The 19,193-nt window shown below is 44.9% G+C and overlaps 1 protein-coding gene and 1 long non-coding RNA gene across 5 annotated transcripts in view; one reads left to right on the top strand and one right to left on the bottom strand.

Annotated features, from left to right (window-relative positions):
• MLLT1 (MLLT1 super elongation complex subunit) overlaps positions 1–10,095 on the bottom strand; it is a 34,002-nt gene extending 23,907 nt beyond the window's left edge. The window contains exons 1-3 of one of the 2 annotated variants that reach the window (XM_072029350.1): positions 9,848–10,095; positions 6,472–6,652; positions 3,173–3,255 (exon numbers count right to left, since the gene is read on the bottom strand). In XM_072029350.1, the coding sequence (XP_071885451.1) occupies positions 3,173–3,255; positions 6,472–6,652; positions 9,848–9,859 (276 nt within the window). In that variant the 5' untranslated portion in view covers positions 9,860–10,095. The remainder of the gene's footprint in view (positions 1–3,172; positions 3,256–6,471; positions 6,653–9,847) is intronic. The other variant, XM_038169134.2, reaches the window with a different exon arrangement.
• A 1,866-nt stretch (positions 10,096–11,961) lies between these two features.
• Positions 11,962–17,028, top strand: LOC139999777 (uncharacterized). Of its 3 annotated transcripts, none has more exons than XR_011805297.1 (3): positions 11,962–12,143; positions 14,912–15,195; positions 16,271–17,028. It is a non-coding gene; the product is annotated as an uncharacterized lncRNA (long non-coding RNA). The 3 variants fall into 3 exon arrangements; XR_011805298.1 differs by having other exon boundaries at positions 14,912–16,432; positions 16,555–17,028; XR_011805296.1 differs by having other exon boundaries at positions 14,912–17,028.
• Positions 17,029–19,193: the final 2,165 nt, after the last annotated feature.

The following is a 19,193-nucleotide window of genomic DNA, read 5'->3' as shown; positions in this document are numbered from 1 at the left end:
TGTTTCTTTAGCCAAAGCAAAGAGTACACTGGCTCTGACAATTACTATTTATCATCCCAGTAACAAATTAGAATGGAGAAAGGAAATGGCTAAGAAAGGCAGCTTAAACCGCAGAAAAAAAGTTTCAGCCAACCATGACAAAGATCAACCTTCAAAGATTACTTCATTCCCTCTTTAAATCCTTTTTCTTCTCACCTTTACAAAGCTAAACATGCATCAATAAACAAATCCCAAAACCTTTACAGCTCTGGTTTCAGCTGAGAAGACACACTTCACTCATCAACAAAAACGTGCTAGAATGTAGGGAGCATATGGCCCGTGAGAACCACCTGACTCGTCCTGTCTGGTCACCGATAAAACACTGCATCTTCTATCTAATCCCAGGACCAATCCATAATATCTACTTGAAAAGACTTAGTCAAGGATAAGTCCCAAATGCTGTGATCAATTCAGAACAATATATGCTCTCCACACAACAGCTGATCCCCACCAGTATCAACAGGTTTACAGAGATCAGAGTGAACATATGGCCTTTAAGTAGTAAGTACTTATTTATATGGTGCTTTAATGTCACGTTCTTCAACGAAGGAGAAAATGAACTGTATTCCAAGTCTTTGCCATTTCTCCTCCTCTTTCCCAAACATTTTAATTTCTACTCCATCCCAGTCTTTGCAGCAGTATTCACCTCGTAGTTTCCTTCAACCCTGCTCAATGAAAATAATCACACAACTCTTTGTATTTCAGGTCAGTAGCAGCACTGTGCAGTAGCTGTTGGATGAAACCAATTCCTCACATTGGGCAGCTTCTGAACATCCAGTAATTACAAGTACTGAGCTTAACTTCCAAATGGGCAGAGAATATAACATTTGCTGACATAGCGATGGAAAAATTACTAACTATAAAGAAGTAACAGCAAACTTCAAGTAACTTCAGTATAGCTTCCATATTTCAACCTCCTGGCTGAACCCAGAAACATTTCACTGGACAAACGATGTGCTGGGAGACCGAAGCTATCACATTCTCCTTCAACCACTGCCTGCCCCTGTCTAATACTGGGACTACTGACAAAATTAATTAGATGATTGATTAATTAAAAGCGGAAGAGAAATTCTCCACAATACTTGCATGTAAGAAATAGGGCAAAGGTGTTTCAAAGATTTGTAGTTTCAAGGATAAATTTACAACTAAAACTATTTTCCTACCTACTTTTCACATTTCTGAAGACCAAAATGCCAAATGCAAACTGCCTTCCCTCAAATTAACTGCTGCTTCCATTGTTTTCCACTACAACAGAGGCCACCTATTTCCCTTATTTATAAAAGCCACCATATCCCTATTGCTAGAAAGAACAACTATGCCGTCACGTGTTTAAAGAAACAATGAGAAGTGATGACCCCAGCATGTGTGAAACCAAGTTATACTCAGAAAAGCTGCCAGTTCCATATTCTATGAGTGCATGAATACAGGGAACAGAGAGAAAAAAGCACACAAATGCAGACAGTCAATACAAACAAGTGCACCTACAGAAGATGCAGGAGAGGCAGAAATGAGACAGAAGGATCTGAGGACATGTGAAAGGCAAAGCCATGGGAGACCCACAGGAAAAGGGCAAGTGTGAGAAAAGGCTTGGTGAAAAAAGGAAGGGGAAAAAGGTAAGAGTAGAAACAAAGCATATCTCACCCATCGCAATCATTAGAGGTTCCCACTGCAAACAGCACAGAAATGCTCATGGTTTTTGGTCAAGAATGGAAAGGTAGTTTTTGAACCTGAATTGAGCCAATATACAAACTACTTTTAAGCTTTCAAGATGTGTTTTTGTTCTTCTTGTTCTGGTGTGGGTATTTTTGTTGTTGTTGTTTTGTTTTTTTGCTTTATTCACGTCAGTTTTCAGTACTTGCCAGAAAAGCTGCTTCTATCAAAAACTTCCATCCCCTTCTATGCCTTTAACTGCCATTTCTCTTCACATCCTTTTGGCTTACCCCACCCACCCAAAAGAAAGTAGCAGGCAAAAGATTCTTGTAGTAGTTGCTCAGTCTCATCATTTAGCTTGTTACAAACTCAGACTCGAAGTGGGGCAAAAGCAACCTAGTAGACCAAAAAAAACCCTCTTGATTATTCACAAATGACACCACTAGAGAGTGTACTGTGCTAGATTAGGGCAAAAAGAAAATAATAGAAACATCTGCAGGAGGTACACTGGGAAAGACACTGAAGCTAAATAGAATGATTATAAATGTCTGCTGTATGCATAACCCAGGGCTTGTTCTAGAGGGTTGAGGGGATGGGAGTACATTAAGCCACTGGAAGGTGGCTTAATATTCACATTTTACTTTATCGAGATTCCCTTGCAGGAATAATATCCAGAACAGGTTTTTTTGTTGTTGTCGTTTGTTTTTTTGGAAAGTAGTAATCAAAACCAGAAAGATTAAGTATCTATGCTTAACAAAACAATTTAACTGAAACTGAGTTAATACAAATGCAAGTGGCCAAATCCCTGTTTTCATAACCTTCTTCAAGTCATGTAGCGTGTGACCTCTGTGGTAAGACTTAAAGCAAGTAATAAATCCCAAATTTTAACTTTCAAACATGTGTTGGCAATACATCATAAGATTTAAAATATTTAATGTTTTCTTTTTTTTTTTTTGGAAGAGTACTGAAGCAGGACAACAATATTTTTAACAGAGCTGTAAATAACTCTTCTCTATATGCAAATGGTTGTCTTGGGCCAATAAGTTTTATACCTGTACAGTTATTTTAATAAAAATTGCAAAGAAAAAAAATCCAGTTTTAAATATATTGCTAATCAACAACATTTAAAAGTGTTTATAAGATCAGCGTTTTACATTGATTTACTTCCATATTTGCATGAAACACTTTAAACTGTTTTACTGTTATCTATGCTGGAGAAGCTTGCCACAAGTGGTACAATCTCTGTTCAGAATCTCTAGGACCATTGCGTTGTCCTGATATTACCTTTCTATACAATTCCATTTCTGCCAAAAGCTTTCTTTTGAAGTCTGGCAAGAGCTTCCAACTCCCAGTTAAATTCTATTTATTAGAGTAATAAAAAACACACACATAAAACAGTCACATAATTTAGAGTCTTTCTGTCAGGCAGTTTCAGTCTCTGGCACATCTCAAAACAATTAGAAGACCAGAAATCAGATTCTACCTTATTTTTGAAGTACACTTCAATAGGCATAATGAACCCTGCGTAGCCAGACTCCTCCACTTTGTATGGGGGCTCCTTGCACACTGAAAAGAGAATATACAAACGTTAATTTTGAATATAATGCAACTTAACCTGAGCTGAAAATGAGTTGCAAGATGAGAAATGTGTCTCCGACAACTCAAGACTCATTTAAAGCATTGACCTTTATGAGGAAAAAAAAAAAAAAAAAAAAAACAAAGCAAAACAAGATGGTGGTCATGGGCTTAGTTAGGAAAACGAGAATCTGTTCTTAGCTCCTCCCATAGAAAGGAAACATAAAACACACTCTGTGCCAGAGTCTCTGTGAGATTCTTCCCCCTCTCCTTTTTGCGGTGATACAATTACAGTTCTGTGCTGTTCCACAACAATGCCAGTTAAAGCTGTCTTGCAAAAAAATGCAAGAACTCAAAAGGGGAGAACTTGCACAGTGTGCAGAGGTAAAACTGACTTTGATGCCAACATTTATTCATCAAAACCCCACAATGTGCAAGCACATGTTTTTTTTTTTTCCCCTCGAAATGTTCTCCTGCAATGCTTAATCTTCATAATTACATAATACCCATACTATATGCTGCTTCACCCAAACCTCATAACAAACCTGAAGGGCATGGAAAGGCAGCTATTTGCTTCACATGTAAGTAAACGGAGAACGGTGAAACACTTTGCCGCTAGGGTCACAGTGCTGCCTGCTGCAGATACGTCGACTGCAAAAGTTAATCACTTCTAAGAAATTAACCTACGTGCTTCCTGTCCCAGTTCCTCCTGTTCTACTACCTGTTGTATCGGTGTGTTACTGAATCCTTCCTGTCCTCTATCACTGTGTTTCAGCACCGTGATAGGCAGCTCAAAGGATTCTCGGAGCATTTGGCCGTGGCACAGATATACAGAACAGCTGCCAGGAGAAACACGAGACCAGCACAGATATTCTCCCTCTCAGGAACCGGATGCACTTGCATAGAATTCATGTGCTACAATATATGTAAATGAAGTCAATAAATCAGTTAGGGGAATTCAGTGCAAGTGTTTTTACTTTCTCAAAAAAAATCCAACTAATCAATATGATTAAGAAACAGTACCTTAAACCTAAAAAACACAGAAGTTCTTTTTCTTTAACGTTAATGTTCCCTTAATTTTTCTTTAATATTAACCCTGGCTCTAAGCACTTTTACCATCATACAGGTTCTAGTAAGCCGCACTGAAAATTCAACTGTGAAAAAAAGAGTGGATCTGAAAATAATCAAAATCCCTAGACTTGCTTTAATTTGAATTTCATATAAACTCCCTACAGTCTGGGGGGGGGGAAGCACAAAACCCAAGAACTGTGCCAATATAGCATCAGGAATCTTAAGTTTATTTGCCAAGCAGTCTTTGTTCCTTTGCTGCCCTATTCTAACAAATTCAAATTACTATACAAGCAACCAGCCAGCAGCACAAGCCTACCAGTAGATTTTGCTTCAAGTAAGAGAGAATCATTTGAAGAAGTCTTTCAAACAGATCTAGAAATAGTATGCATATGCCCCACAATTTATGTACAATCCACCATTTGGTCAAAAGCATACTCGCTTTATAAGAAAGCTTAAGAAAGCATTTAAAAATCTAGGAAACAGGAAAACTCTCTCTTTAAAGGTAGATGACATGGCAACCTACTGAGCAAAGACAATGTACTATCCCAACACAGTTGTTTGTAATAATGTAATTACACTGGATGACAAGAATTGTAGCACAGCAGATTGTAACTTCTGTTCTACAAATTAGCTTCCAGTTCAGTACTGCACTGCCTTATCATACATCAGTTTTACAGCATCAGTTTGAAGAAGATATTAACATCCACACCAGATTCACATCCTCGTGAGATGAATACCTCTCAGGTGTTTTCCACTGTGGACTCTCACAAATAACCAACACAGTAAGTAGTGCTAAGACATCCTGCATAACCAGCAGTCTTCCAAAAAAGTACTTCAGAGAACGCCCGTTCCCAAGTAATTTATAGTGGTACTCCTAGGCAGTCAGCACTCCTGGTAACACTACGTAACAACAACACTGCGGATGCAGTTAACACAATCTTGAATAGATTTAAGTACCTGCTGCTGCCAAGAAGGGCAATTCCTGCTCCTCCACCTCAACCACACGTTCCAGCCGCCCCAAGCAAACAATAAGGTTCACGGTGCTGCACAGTCAGGAAGAGCAAAGAATTGATCCAGCACAAAGTCACATTACAATTCTGATGTTCTCCCCAGCTGGATCAGCCCCCCAGCCTTGCTGATTGCACAGCACTTACCACAAATACATTACAGAACGTCCTGAGTTGGAAGGGACCCCCAAGGTTCATCAAGTCCAACTCCTGGCTCTACACAGGACCACCCCAAAATCAGACCATGTCTGCAAGAGGTATCCAAACGCTTCTTGAATTCTGACAGCCCAGTGCTGTGCCCACTGCCCTGGACAGCCTGTCCCAATGCCCAACCACCCTCTGGGTGCAGAACCTTTTCCTAACACCCAGCCTGACCCTCCCCTGTCCCAGCTCCATGCCGTTCCCTCGGGTCCTGTCACTGTCCCCAGAGAGCAGAGCTCAGTGCCTACTCCTCCGCTCCCCTCGTGAGAAAGCTGCAGTCCGCCGTGAGGCCTCCCCTCAGCCTCCTCTTCCCTGGGCTGAACAAACCAAGGGACATCAGCTACCCCTCACACATCTTCCCCTCCAGACACTTCACCATCTTTGTTGCACTCCCCTGGGCACAAAGTGTGCACACACACCCGTGCAGCTGCAGTGTTCTGAGGCAGAAGACCCCCCTCTGGCTGCAGTGAATTCCATTGCCTTAAATACCCGTGCTGGAACCCTGCAGAAAACCTCACAGCTACTTAGGGACCAATGCAGAAGTGTACTTCCTCCAGTAAATACACTAGTCCTGTAGGAAGGCCACTCATCCATTGCATGCTTCCAGCTTTTGTTGGCCAGTATTAACAAACCACTCCCCCTTCGTCTTTTATACCATGAATCACCTGGCACTGTCTGGAGGACCTGCATATACTAATGCTTACAGAAGAGAAAGCATCTCACCTCCAAACCTTTCATCAGAATAAAGGTCCCGTTCTCCCTGCCCTTCCTCAAACAAAGATGGTAAAGGTTAAGACAAATGCACGCAATGTACATTTTGTTCTTCAAGAGGAGATTTTACAAAAACCTGATGGAACAAGACAACCCACACCGCACAGTGCTGTTTCACACAGAAGACCCAATAACCCATCTTCAAACCTTGACTCACCTCGCTTGGGTTTTGGGAAGCTCTCATGTAGGCGGAAGACCACCCTTTCCACAAAGTGCTGGATGTCACACTGCTCCGGGCCACGGACAAACACCATCCAGTCATGAGTGAACCCTTCAGTGGTGGGCTTTTTCCGCAGTTGGGCTCTGTGCCCCAGCTCCAATTTGACTTGAACCGTGCACTGTTTGAGGACAGAGGTAAGACCATAAGCAAAATGGAACAGATTACGTGGGATGGCTAATGCTGAGCCCCACAGAGAGAAGACACTAGATAAGCACAGGGGAAGAATACAACAGCCTCCACCAAGAGATTAGTCTCATTCTGAAGACTGGTGTTGGCAACCAGAAAAGGTACCAAAAATAGTTCTTAGCACCACTTCATACCTATTTATCCCCTAATATTAACACTGCAGAGAAAGCAGCTGTAGAAGAGGAATAGGTTTATCTGCCTCACTTATCAAATACATTGTCGGCAAAGTCTAATTGCAGAATTTTTATTTCTAGAAAGTGTCAGAGAGAGAACTTGATGTTCTCAGCTTACAGAATTCACAGTGCTAACAGAAAACTAATCTTAAAACAGGAAAAATCAAGTCAGAAATTGGTGGCTTTTGATATTGTCAGGAATGTGTAATTCAGTAGAACACAGCTACAATCCTTCATTCTTCTAAATACATTTTATTAACACACTTTCACAAAGTCAATGTATATTATATCTGCACAATATCCGATACTTAAATGACCTAATTCTGATTTGCAGGCTCAAATCTTACTCTAATCAGAGAGGAACAGAAGCAGGAAAGGTGTATTCAGTGTCTAAGAATTTTTTATTTTTTTAAAAATCCTATTAAATGTCTTAAAAAACAGATTAAATTAAATTGTGTTTATGCACACATTCTTGGTGACTTCACAGTCAGAAAAAAGCAAATGAATTAAAAAGATGTAACAGAGGAAAAAGCAAGTAAGATTCAGACACAAGTTACAGCAAACAAATCTTAGGGCACAATTTCTAGATGATGGAATCACACCTAACATATCTGACTCCTTACTGGGTTAATTTTGTGCACACACATTATACAAACTAGACCAGCAGCACAGCCATCTCAAACTAAACAACCAAATTCAGCTTCAGTAACTGGAAGTTTATTAAAAATGGGGGAGTGGAGAGGGCTGGTTTTTAATCCTTACATCCTTCTTCACCTCAGACTTGAAAATAATGCCTTGTTCTTTCTGGCAGTTCCCAATTAAGAGAGGCAACATTATTTGTCATTATCTGTAACACAAGTGGACGCAGACCCAACCTGAGGGCATGACGTTAAACAATGAATAAAAACCGAAAGCTTCCCAAGCTCCAGACAAATGCTTAGGGAAAGCATTTTCTCACTGAAATTTTCTCCCTTATTTTCTCACTGAGAAACTGCAAGAGAAAACACAACCACGATTAATGCTCAAAAACCATTTTCCATGTCCAGCCTGACATTTTATCAGAGTATGATTTTCAGAGTATGGTTAATACTTTCTGAAAAAGCCCAAGTCACTTAATCTCTGTACGCTTTTTTCTTGGTAGAAGGATCACAGAGTACCAGGCATCAAAGCCTGATCTCCCAAATTATAGTCCAGTGCTAATTTCAACTATAAACCTTAGCACGGCCTTTCAAGCAATTATCTTTACAGTAAAATAGCCCCAGCCACCATCCAACACATCAACACTAACACTTAGGGACAAACTCATCTAATCAATTGCTTCACCTGTTTTAGTGAAACATTGCTTTAGATTTCCTTCCTCTGCAAGCCCTCTTGGCAGGCCATTTTCCCTCTTTTGTGCGTTAGGGCTCATCTACACTGGCTCCATCTCACTCCTGCACTAAAACCAACGCTGCATGGCCGCCTGTTCTTCCATGCCACGTTACGGACTAAGAAAAAGGCAAGGTGTTTGGCTCAAAGTGCCACAATCTTTCCCTGGGTGTAAGTGCAGAGACAGTCTGCCAACAGTCTGGGCTCACCTTGGAGGGTGCTCATGGGCACACTTTTTTTGGGAACGTCCCACTGCTCAGGCAGGCATTTGCATCAACTGATCCAGTCTGTTCTGCAGCCTCATGTTATCAATTCCATCATTACCCTTTAAATTTTGCTACTGTTGCCAGTTACTAGCCCTCTCCCAAGAAGTGCAAATGGCTGTCACTCTACAGAATTTGCCATTCTAGTTGAAACGGATGAGAAATTTTAGCTGAGAAACAGATGGGACTATGTGGAAGAGAACAAAATTAAACATTTAAAAAAAAAAAAAAAAAAAGAACTGTTTAGCTGAGAGTGAAAGTTGTACTTGCTATACTTCTCACATACCGGTCCAATTAACAATCTCTACGAATTAAGCCAGAAGTTGAAACACATTTGAAAATAAGATCTCCCAACATAACAAACATCCAAAGTTGCTCCACTGAAAATGGAGTGTTTCTTTTTCTTTCCCTCAAGCATGTCTCTCAACAAAGGGAAACCAGGATCCTAGTCAAACGATTTGTAATAATACAAAGGAGGCTGCTTTTCAACTTAATAAACGCTCTGTAGCGCGCTCTGGTATTTGTTTGATGCGCTAATTGCCTGAAAGCCATGACCAGTCTCCATTCGGTCTCCTTCGGGTTATTATTCACGGGATAGCGGGCCTTACCTCGCCAGCCCGGGGGTGACCTACTAGCAGCCCGCACGCCAGCTTCGCACACAAAAGGCCTGCACCAGCCTGCCGTGGCGAGCCCAGGTGAACTTCCAGCATTCCTCCTCCTCTTGCCGAGGCACCGCAGCGGCGCTGCCGGGGGCTGCCCGCCGCCACCACCCCCCCGGGAAGGAACCCGGGGCAGGAACGTGCGGGAAGCGCGGGGCCACCCCCCGCCGGGGTGAGGCTGCAGCGCGGCCACCCATGAAGGGGCGAGGGCTCAGCAGCCCCCCCAACGCCCCCCCCCCCAAAAAAAAAAAAAAAAAAAAAGAGTGGAAAGGGGTGAGGCAAAGGGAGGGGGAGGCTGCCCGAAATGGGGGGGGGGGTCCCGAAAAGGGAGGGGGGGGGCGGAATGGGGGGAGGAGGCAAGGAAAGGGGGAGGTGCCCTAAAGGTGGGGGGGCAAAAAGGGAGGGGGGGGAGAAAGAGGGGAGGATGCCCGAAATAGGGGGGAGGGGACGAAAAAGGGGGGGGCTTACCCGAAAAGGGGGGGAGGGGGGCTATCCGAAAAGGGGGGAGGGCACGATGCTGCCAGCTCCTGCAGGGGCGATGCAGCCCCCTCCTCTCCCTGTGCTGGGGTCCCATCCCCCTGTGTGTGTGTTGGTGGGGGAGGCGCCCAGGACCCCCCCCTCCTCTTTCCCCCCCCAAGCAGCACGGCCCCGCCGCCCCCCTCACCTGATTGTCCATGGCTGGGCGCAGCGCTGCGGGCCCCGCTCGCTCGCTCGCTGCCCGCCGCGGCGGTTCGGCTGCCGGTCTGCGGGGGGGGCCCTCAGATCCCCCCCCCTTTTTTTCCTTCGTCTTCTCCCCCCACCCCCCCTCCCCTCCCCACAGCCTCGCTGCTGATTCCTCTCCTCCTCCTCCTCCCTCCTCCTCGGCCGCAGCCCCTCACGGCCCCGCCGCCCGCCTCATTGTGTGTCACTCACAGGCACCAGCCCCGCCGCCACCACCCGCCCCCCCCCACCCCGCCGCCCGCCCCGCGGAAGCGGAAACCGCCGCCGCCAGACGGACACCGCCCTCCGCCAACCGCAGCGCCGCTTCCCGCCTCTGGGCGGGGCTTCCGCCCGGGAGCTCCCGGACTCCCCCGCCTCCTCTTGACGGGCGGGGGGAGCACCCAATGGGAGGCGGGCAGGGTGCTGAGGGGGCGGGGAAAGGGCGGGCCTCCCGATGGGTCAAGCGGGGAGTGGGAGGCGGGGCCTCACCGCCCCCCTCAGCTCCCCCTGCCCCCACCCTCCCGCCTGCCTCCCATGGCGGTTGCCGTGCTGCGGCGCTCTCCTGCCCGGGCCCCGGCCCCGGCGGCGTTACCGGAGCCGCTCCACGCCCCCGTCCCTTAATACCCCTTAGCAGGGCACTGCTTGGCCGCTGGCCGGTGCTAGTTGTGGTGTTTAGGCCTTGTTGCGTGCCCCAGCTGCCCCTTTGCCTGTGTCGTCCTATTCATCCCAGCCGCCGGCGGCTGCGGATCTCACCCGTTTATTAATTTCCTACACAAATGAGCTGAGAACAAGTGAAACCGCTGGGCCCGGTACAGCGGACTGCAGTGTGGAATGGCTGGGCAGGGCTAAGCGCATACAGGGGAGGAAGCCAGCGGCACCGTGCTCCCTCAGCTGCTGGTTTTCCTTATTCTCCCTTCGTCTCCTTCCTCATTTTCCCTCCATCTCTCCCCGTTGTTTCTTCCTGTCTCCATTATTTCTCTCTATATCTCCTTCGTTCTCCCATGTTCCCCCTCAGTCTCCATCATTTTTTCCTTACTGTCCTTCATTTTCCCTTCATGTCCCCCATTTTCCCTATTTCTCCCTCCTTCTTCACGCTCCCTTGTTTGACATCTCCCTGTTTTTCCCATTGCTCTCCCTCATTTCTCCTCAATGTCTGCCATTTTTCTTGCAGTTCCATTTTCCCTTGCTCTACTTCATTTTCCCGCTTGCTCTCTCATCTCCTCTTATTATCATTAATCTTCCTCACTATTTTTCAGTCTCCCTAATTTTACCCCCTTATCCCTCATTTTCTTTCAGTGTACCCCTTTTCCCTTAGTCTCATTTGTTTTCACTTGCTGTCACTCATTTCCTTTCATTTTCCCCTCAGTTTCTCTCGTCACCCCTCAGTGTCCCCCATTTTCCCTCAATATCTTTCATTTGTCTCCCTTTCCCTGTCATTTTCCACTTGATCTCCCTCATTTTCCCCTCACACACCCTCACATTACTTCTCAATCCCCCGTTTTCCCCTCAGTTTCTCTCATTTTCCCTCAGCGTTCCCCATTTTTCCTCATTAGCCCTCATTTTCTCCCCTTTCTCCTTCATTTTCCTTTCAGTCTCGCTCATTCTCCCCTCATACACCTTCAGTTTCCTTCAGGGTCCCTCATTTCCCCTCAATGTCCCCCATTTTCCCTCAATAGCCCTCATTTTCTCCCCTTTCTCCTTCATTTTCCTCTCGGTCTCCCTCGCTCCCCCCCTCACGCGCCTTCATTTTCCCTCGGTGTCCCCCGTTCCCTTCGGCCGCTCCCCCCGCTCCATCTCCCCCTCTTCCCCTCTTTGTTCCTCCTTCTTCCTTCACGCACCTTCGTTTCCCCCCCCCCCCCCCCCCGGCTCCCCCCATTTCTCCCGCTTCCACCCCCCCCGGCTCCCCCGGCCTCCCTTGTCCCCAGGCGGCCGGCGCCGCGGGTCGCCCTGCCCGGGGCTCGCCGCGGTAGAGACCGGGGGGAAGCGAGGGGTGCTCGCCGCGGAGCCCCTCGGCGGCGAACAATATCCCGGCTTTGGCCCGGAGCGAGCGGATTTGCAATGCAAATCCTCCGAGGGATTCCTTCAGAGAGGCGGCGGTTCTCAGCCGCGGGCTCAGCTGTGTGACGAGCCCGGAGGTCACCGTCCTGGCTGAGCAAGGAGCCGCTGGCTGCGGCCGAGGCATCGTTAGCAGCCGCCCGGCCTGCAAACGCGGTTTTCTCAGCCCCGCCGCTGACTTCGAGCGCGACATTTGCATCTGAAAAGTGGGGTTTTGTTTACGTTTTCTCCTGACTCTCAATGATAAGTTGTTTCGCTCGATTTCGTGAGCCTTAAACTAACGGAGGGCTGCCGTTACAAGTGCAATTTGTGGCTGTTTCTGCGCAAATTTTCTCTTAGGAGGAAAGCAGAATTTTTCTTCATGCGGGTTTCTTGAAATAGTTTGTTGATCTTTGTAAGGCAGCAGAAAAATGCATGTTAGCCAATAATGCTGTGTGTGTTGCTAACTGATAGCCACAGGCAAGGATTAGTCAGTTCCCAAATCATTCTAAAGAGCCAGTTTACCTCATCTGCTTGATAGAAGATATTAGTAAAGCAAAATGCTTAATCGCTTCAGTTAACAACAACAACAAAAAGAGCCTGATTTGGATTCTTCTTTTAAGCGCTCCAGTTCTAATTTTCCATGTTCCTGTCTGATGCAGGCCCAAGAGACATTTCCTTGGACAGTCTCTTTTCTTCTCTGTTGAGACAGGGCCTCTTTCTCTGGGGGTTCTCACTGATACCTTTAATTGTGGACATTATTCCCATGCACATGACTCTTAGAGCTAAATCTTTTATTTCCTAACTCCCAGTCCTTACTATTCATTCTCAGCCTCATCACAGCCCTTACTTGTTACCAGCTCCTGAGGCTGGATCTTTCCTGAACGCCTCCCTCTTCCACGAGTGGAGAGTTTGACTGCACTCTTATTCTGTTGAATTTGGTCCAAATGCAAGAAGTGTTGCTCAGACACACAAGACCCTGAACTTTTCTCTTTCCCACAAAGTTGTCTGTTACATCCTGTGCAACTTCATTAGTTTTTGTTTTAATTTTGATTCCCATTGGTGACAATTTTTGGGTGCCTTTGTTTTTCCCCAGCTCGTTGCTCTCCTGGTGCAGGACCCCGGCTGACCTCCAACTTTAGCACTGCATTTCTCCATCTATATTTACGTCTGCTGGCTAGGATGCAAGTAACTGCTCCAGCTTGTCTGTGGCCTAGGATGGGACCCAAGCACTTCCAAATCAGGGATGGGAAACCCTGGATTAGGTTTCTCAGCTTCCACTTCCTCAGGAGGGAAAAGCACCTAGAGAGGTACTCCAATACCTGGCCATGAAGCTGCGTTGTACTGAAGAAGCTGGGGTGCCACATTCAGAGAAGGCATGTCATTATATTGATGCATGCTCCAAAACAGCACCCCTGGAGCCATGTGAGTGGATCAGCTTAAAGTGTGCCAGAATACTTCTTCACATGCAACTGTGAAAGCACTCTAGGAGAGAAATTCCTGTAACCAGCATTAGCTGCACCAGCACTTTCCTGTTCTGAAGTTTCCAGCCCAATGAGTGATCAAGTTCACCCCCAATTTTCTTTTGAAGCTCAAAAAAATAAAACAAACAAACAAACAAAAAAAAGAAACACCCTGCAGCCAAGGGTAAAAAAAATTGGAAGTCTCTACAGGAGAGAGTGTTGGGAGTTTCAGGTGCTGGTTGTGCTGGGGAAGGTGTAGCCAGCAGCCACCCAGGCTCCTCCAAACTTCTAATTTTGTAGGGACATCTCAAACTAACGAGCTGCCAGCTGAGTGCCTTCACACCCAAGGCAGCCGTGGGCTGAGCTCCTGTTTCTTTATATCTATTCCAGCAACTTCTGGGTTTTGCAATAAGCGTCTGCAAATCCAATTAGCGTCTTTCTTTGTGGCACTGTATTCTGGCAGAGATCTGCTGTGTTGCTGCCATCTACAGTAGGGCCAGTGCCAATGGATAAGAAACAGATCCGATCTGCATATTCAAATATGCAAATCGAGCACGACAGCTCTCCCTAATTTTTGTTTGGGCTTTTTATTTTTCTTTTGAAAGCCTTGCTTCAGAGATCCTTGTCTTGGGCTGAAAGGTGTGTGTTTCATCCTGCTTGGCCCACAGTATGCCAAGGGTTGGTTCTGTCCCCTGAGAGCTGGGGATAGTGGAAAATAAAGTGGAAAAAATACTTTGCACTGCACCTGTCTCTGCCTTGGCCAGATAAACAGGACTGGAAAAAAATGTGCAGTGTTTCACTCAGCACAGACTAATACACAGTCCTGGGAAAGTATAATGCATCCTTTCTCATTCCTGCCTGTACACTTCATGACTGTTCTACAGGCCAAACCTTACCATTCTTGGGGAGCATCAGTGAAGGAGGCAACAACTGGGGTGTTTGGAAAGAAATTAGACCTAGTGCTTCAGTGGGAAGGTCACATCACGTGCAACCTGGGACAGCATAGCCCTCAGTCAGGTGTCTACAAATACCTCCTGGCCAGCCAGCACTGACCTCTGGCAGATCCTGCTCCAGCTTTCTGGAGGTTCTGTCTGGGGAGCAGGCAACAGACATCAGAACAGTTTCTGGAGATGCCTCCTCTTCCTTCCATGCTGCTCCCCTCCTCCTCATTTCTCCCTTCGCTGCAGGAATACAACATTGACCCCAAACACACACAAGCACCCCTCTTGCAGCCCCCCCAAGCATGTAGCCCAAGACACCCAAATTGCTTACTTGCCAGCCTGCTCTCATTCTGCAGCAAAAGTTCTTTCCTGTATGTTTGGCATCTCTCACTGGGATGTCTGGCTGACAAATCTGCTCTAAGGCCCTATCATCTACTGATATGTATGTGTGTGTGTATGTCTGTGCGTAAATGATATATACACAGCAACCAGCCTCTTGTCTAACCCTGTCTTGCCCTTCCTATCCCTGGAGAAAGAAGTTTGTTTCACTGTTTATTGCCATTCATCGTTATTTTCTCTTTACTGTTTTAGCTGCATCTTCCCCTTTTCCATTCTGAGCTGAAGACCACAAGTTCTATGGTCAGTCTGTACTTTGAGTGACTTGGACACCAGCCAGCCAACAAAGAAGGCTGTCCCCAGCACACAGAGTCAGACAGCATAGAAAGAATTACCTTGTAATTGTCCTATGGACTTCAAGATTAAGACAGAGAACTTGCATTTGAGCAGAGTTTCTCTGAGAAAATACACACCTCAGCATTGTGTCTGTATGCAACACGACAGAGTGGAAAGACCCCTAAATCCTCTTCTGGACCTATGTAAGTCACTTACCAGCTGCAAAATGATTACAGTGGTCCTTGTCTACTTTCATGAAGTGTATCTGATGGGCCAAGTACTCTGTGGTGTTTCCAAGATGAACATAACCGCAATCAAAACAGACAACTGATGTTGTGTTAAGTATTAAGGGCTGTGTATCTTTCTTCTGGTACTTACCGTGGGTTTGCCAACAACAGTGTCATTTGTCTTCACTTACAGCCTCAGAAAAAGTCCTGAACCTGAATTCAAGGGAGGATTTGGTTTCTCTGAGCACTGAGGGAGCTGAGTGTTGGTTCAGTTTGTTTACTGCTGTTTGCGGCCTTTGTCATCCTTAGTTCATGCCAAAGGCTCAGTGTAGGACTTGTCTGTGTTGGCTGCCATGAAACAAACAGAACAGGTAGTGAAAAAGAGAGAAATCTGTGAGTGAGAAGATGTAAGTTCTGCAGCAATGTTGCTTCTGAAGTAGCAGGGCTCCTGGTTTGCTAATCAGCATTTGGATCCCTGCAGGGAAGCATGTTCATTTGAATCAGCTGTTAATCCTAGCAATATTTATTATTTAAAAAATGATTTCACTTTGCCTGTTCTCTGCCTTCCCCTCCTTCTCCAATTCACACTCTGCACTGTGGTATTCACAGCACATATTTAACACCAGGATAGTACAGTGAAAGTCCAGATTGCTAATAGCCAAAACCCCTGATTGCCAGAAAGATACTAGTAGCAACTACTAGCTACATCTGGGAAAAATTAGACAGCTTGGAAATTCTTAGTTCCCTTATTAATGAAGGACTTGGTAGAAAAAAAAAAAAGAAAAAAAAAAAAAGAAGAAAAAAACACTGTAATACAATTTAGCTTAACTAAGCTCTTTTGTGCCTGAGGAAAATCTAAATTATAGCTTACTATAGCTACTGAAAAATGCAAAAGGCTTTTAGTGTACAATAACCCTCCAAACCAGAAGGAAGAGGGAAAATTTTCTTAGTAAGCGGGAACACAATGAGAATTTATTTTTTGCTTTCTGTGTATTTAGTGCTGGTGAAAAGAGCCGGATGAATAGTCACAAATACGTCATGTCCCTTGCAGATGCAACATGGGCAGCACAAACGTCCTCAAACTGCTCTGCCAACATGCTTCAATTCTGAATGAGAAGGACCAGCTTTCTGGGTGAGAAAGGAGTCTGTCTCTATTCAGTCCCTGACCCTTCTGATCGAGGCTGTTATTGAAGGGGCCTCATTAACACCAAAGGTGAGGTTGGCATTATAATGTAGCTACTGGTCCACTGCAGGCTTAATGGACACCTATCAATTCCTTCTGCCTGGCTATTGAGCAGCCGTTGGATGACAATACCTTTCCCTTGCACTCTGCAGACAGAGGTCAGGTGATGTAACGGTCTGTGTCGTGCCAATCCCACCAGCCGGCTGGACCCGCCACGAAGAGCATTTCACAGCCTGGATTTGTCCAGCACTGAATACAAGCTGTCAGCCTGGAGATGACGGGCCCAGGCACCTTATGTATCTGTTGGAACAAGCATAAGCGTGGTTCAACAGGAGGGAGGGAGGTTCATTGCTGAAACATGTCTGCTTTGCACGTGCCTTCTTGCAGTTGATGCCAAAGTCATTGAAAGATGATTATCTGCATGGTCAGAGATGGGCCACCTTCAGAGTGGTGATGGTCACCCTAGATGGGATAGCCTTTAGATGACTGAAAAATACCAGGGAAAAATAGCTTGAAAAATAGGACATGACAGGAGAAGATCAGCAGCAGGATCTGACTAGTATGAAAAAGGAATAAATAAATAAATAAATAAATAAACAAATAAACAAACCACACACACAAAAAAACCTGTTCTGAATCTTTTCTGGACTGAAAAGAGAGTCCAAAATGGGAGAAGGAATTACTATTCCAGACAAATACCATGTCTGATACATAGCCTCTCCCCAGCCAAGGTATTCCCAGTGTCTGGAGGTTCCCAGGGCTCTACTGCAACAGTCTGGTGACTGCATACCCATGCTTGCCATGCTTCTGAGCACCCTGAGCTATGGCTTGCACAGTGTGCTGCCTTTTCCTCTTGTGGACTTGTGTTCCCTCTCTTTCCAGCCCAGTTGCTCAGCTTGGTAGTTTTCAGAGCAACTGGCCATTTCCATCCTGGTAGTTTGATCCTCTCAATACTGAGAGCAGGCTGTGAGACATCCCAGAGTGGCGTTTCACAGTCTGTAACATTCACATTAATGGGAATTTCTGATGTTTGTGGATTCTGGGTCAGCTGCTCTCATGACAGTTTCCACCAAAAATAGGCAGTTTTGCTGGAACTATATGAAATGAGCTTGTTTTTGTGGCTTTCACCTATTTACACAGCAACTGGAGGTGGGGTCGCCACATATGTAAATGTATGCAAACCAGCTGTAATCTAGCTAGCCCAGGTAGGACACCAGTTGAGATAATCCCCTACACCGCAGTACACACAAACTTGCCTGTGACTCAGAGAATTTGGCTGGCAATACCATGCTGAAATTTGTATCACTGAAACTTAATCATCACTGATATTGCTACCCGTGAGACAGTAGCGCACCTGATCTCACCAAAGTCCTATCTCGGCAGTGTAGCATTTCTCAAATGCCTTGAAGCTTGATTTTGTTCCATAAAGGCCCAGCCAGCATGGTTTCAAGAGAGTCAGGTTGGAATATGAAACAACATAGACATGCAACAAATACTATTTAAACCAACACAGGGAGAATTGAGGAATGTCTGTGTAGCTACACTGTGAAGGCAGAGCTGTAACAAATTCTGTCCATTTGTTACTCAGGCATCAGAGCAAAGTATTGTAATACGTGTTTATGAGTGAGTCCATTACATGTACATTTTATATGCTATCGATATTTTAGATAAATGAAGAATACAATCAATTTGGACACATTTAATGTAATTTTGAAATGCATTGTGTAAACATTGCAGATGTAGGCCATTTTCCTCCACTGCCTGTGCATTTTTATATGCTGTGAAGTCTATTTTAAATATATGCGTGAAATGTGTCATGAAACATCTGACATATGTGGAAAACATATTACTGTACCGTATGGGCAGTGTATAAGGTCGCTTGTGAACAGCTTGAAAACAGCAATCATTTGCATATGGATATATAGCTGTTTGTATAATGATACCATCATAGGGGAATAAGGGATATGTCCCAGGTCTACATGGGTCACTGGCAACAGCAGTACTGTTGGGCTCATGATGAATAAAGTTATGGGAACAAAAAGAAATAACTAAAGTGTTTGGTGTCTAGATATTTTCATCAGTTTTTCATAACAGGGTAATTCATAGAGTCCTGTGAAAGGTAAGGCACAATAAGCCAGAGAGCAAAATCGTGTTTTTAATGACCTTTTATGATATTTTGATCATTAAATATTATCCTTGTTCAACACACTTCTTCTCTGTGCCAAACGTTACAGAGAAGATCCTGTTCTTTCTTTCAAGCATCCACTTCAGCCTGGACAGATACTCTGAGCTGAATAGTCTTACTGCACATTAAGGGTGGTTCAAATGGGGTCAGACCCTGTCTTTAATCTCTGTATTCTTCTGTAATCTTCTGTCAGTATATCGAATGTTATTGTGTTACATTAGTGAATCTTTAAGTCTGATAGGATGAATCATGATGAATAAGAAATCCAACTTGTTGCCATTTTTGTTCCATTTCACAGATTTGGTTTTGATTTCACTTGGCAGTATTCTGGTGGATGTTAGTGCTTGGCAGTATTAGGATAGTAAACAACAAAATCTCACATATATTAATTTTTTGAGTTTTCACATTACAGTTCTTCGTTGATTCATTTTTAGATTGATCCCAGAAAGCACTTAGAGAAATATTGCAGTTTGCACTTTATTGGCATTACATGGCACTATTTCTGGCTTCAGCCCAGCAAAATGTATTCTTAAATGTAAGCAAGTGCCATTGATATCAATGGAAATATTCATATTCTTAAAATTAAAAATATGCTTAAGCATTTTA

This window comes from Anas platyrhynchos, chromosome 29 (genome assembly GCF_047663525.1).
Source record: "Anas platyrhynchos isolate ZD024472 breed Pekin duck chromosome 29, IASCAAS_PekinDuck_T2T, whole genome shotgun sequence".
Classification (NCBI taxonomy): Eukaryota; Metazoa; Chordata; class Aves; order Anseriformes; family Anatidae; genus Anas; species Anas platyrhynchos.
Note: the sequence above shows the minus strand (reverse complement) of the source record. Positions and strands in the feature narration are given on the sequence as shown.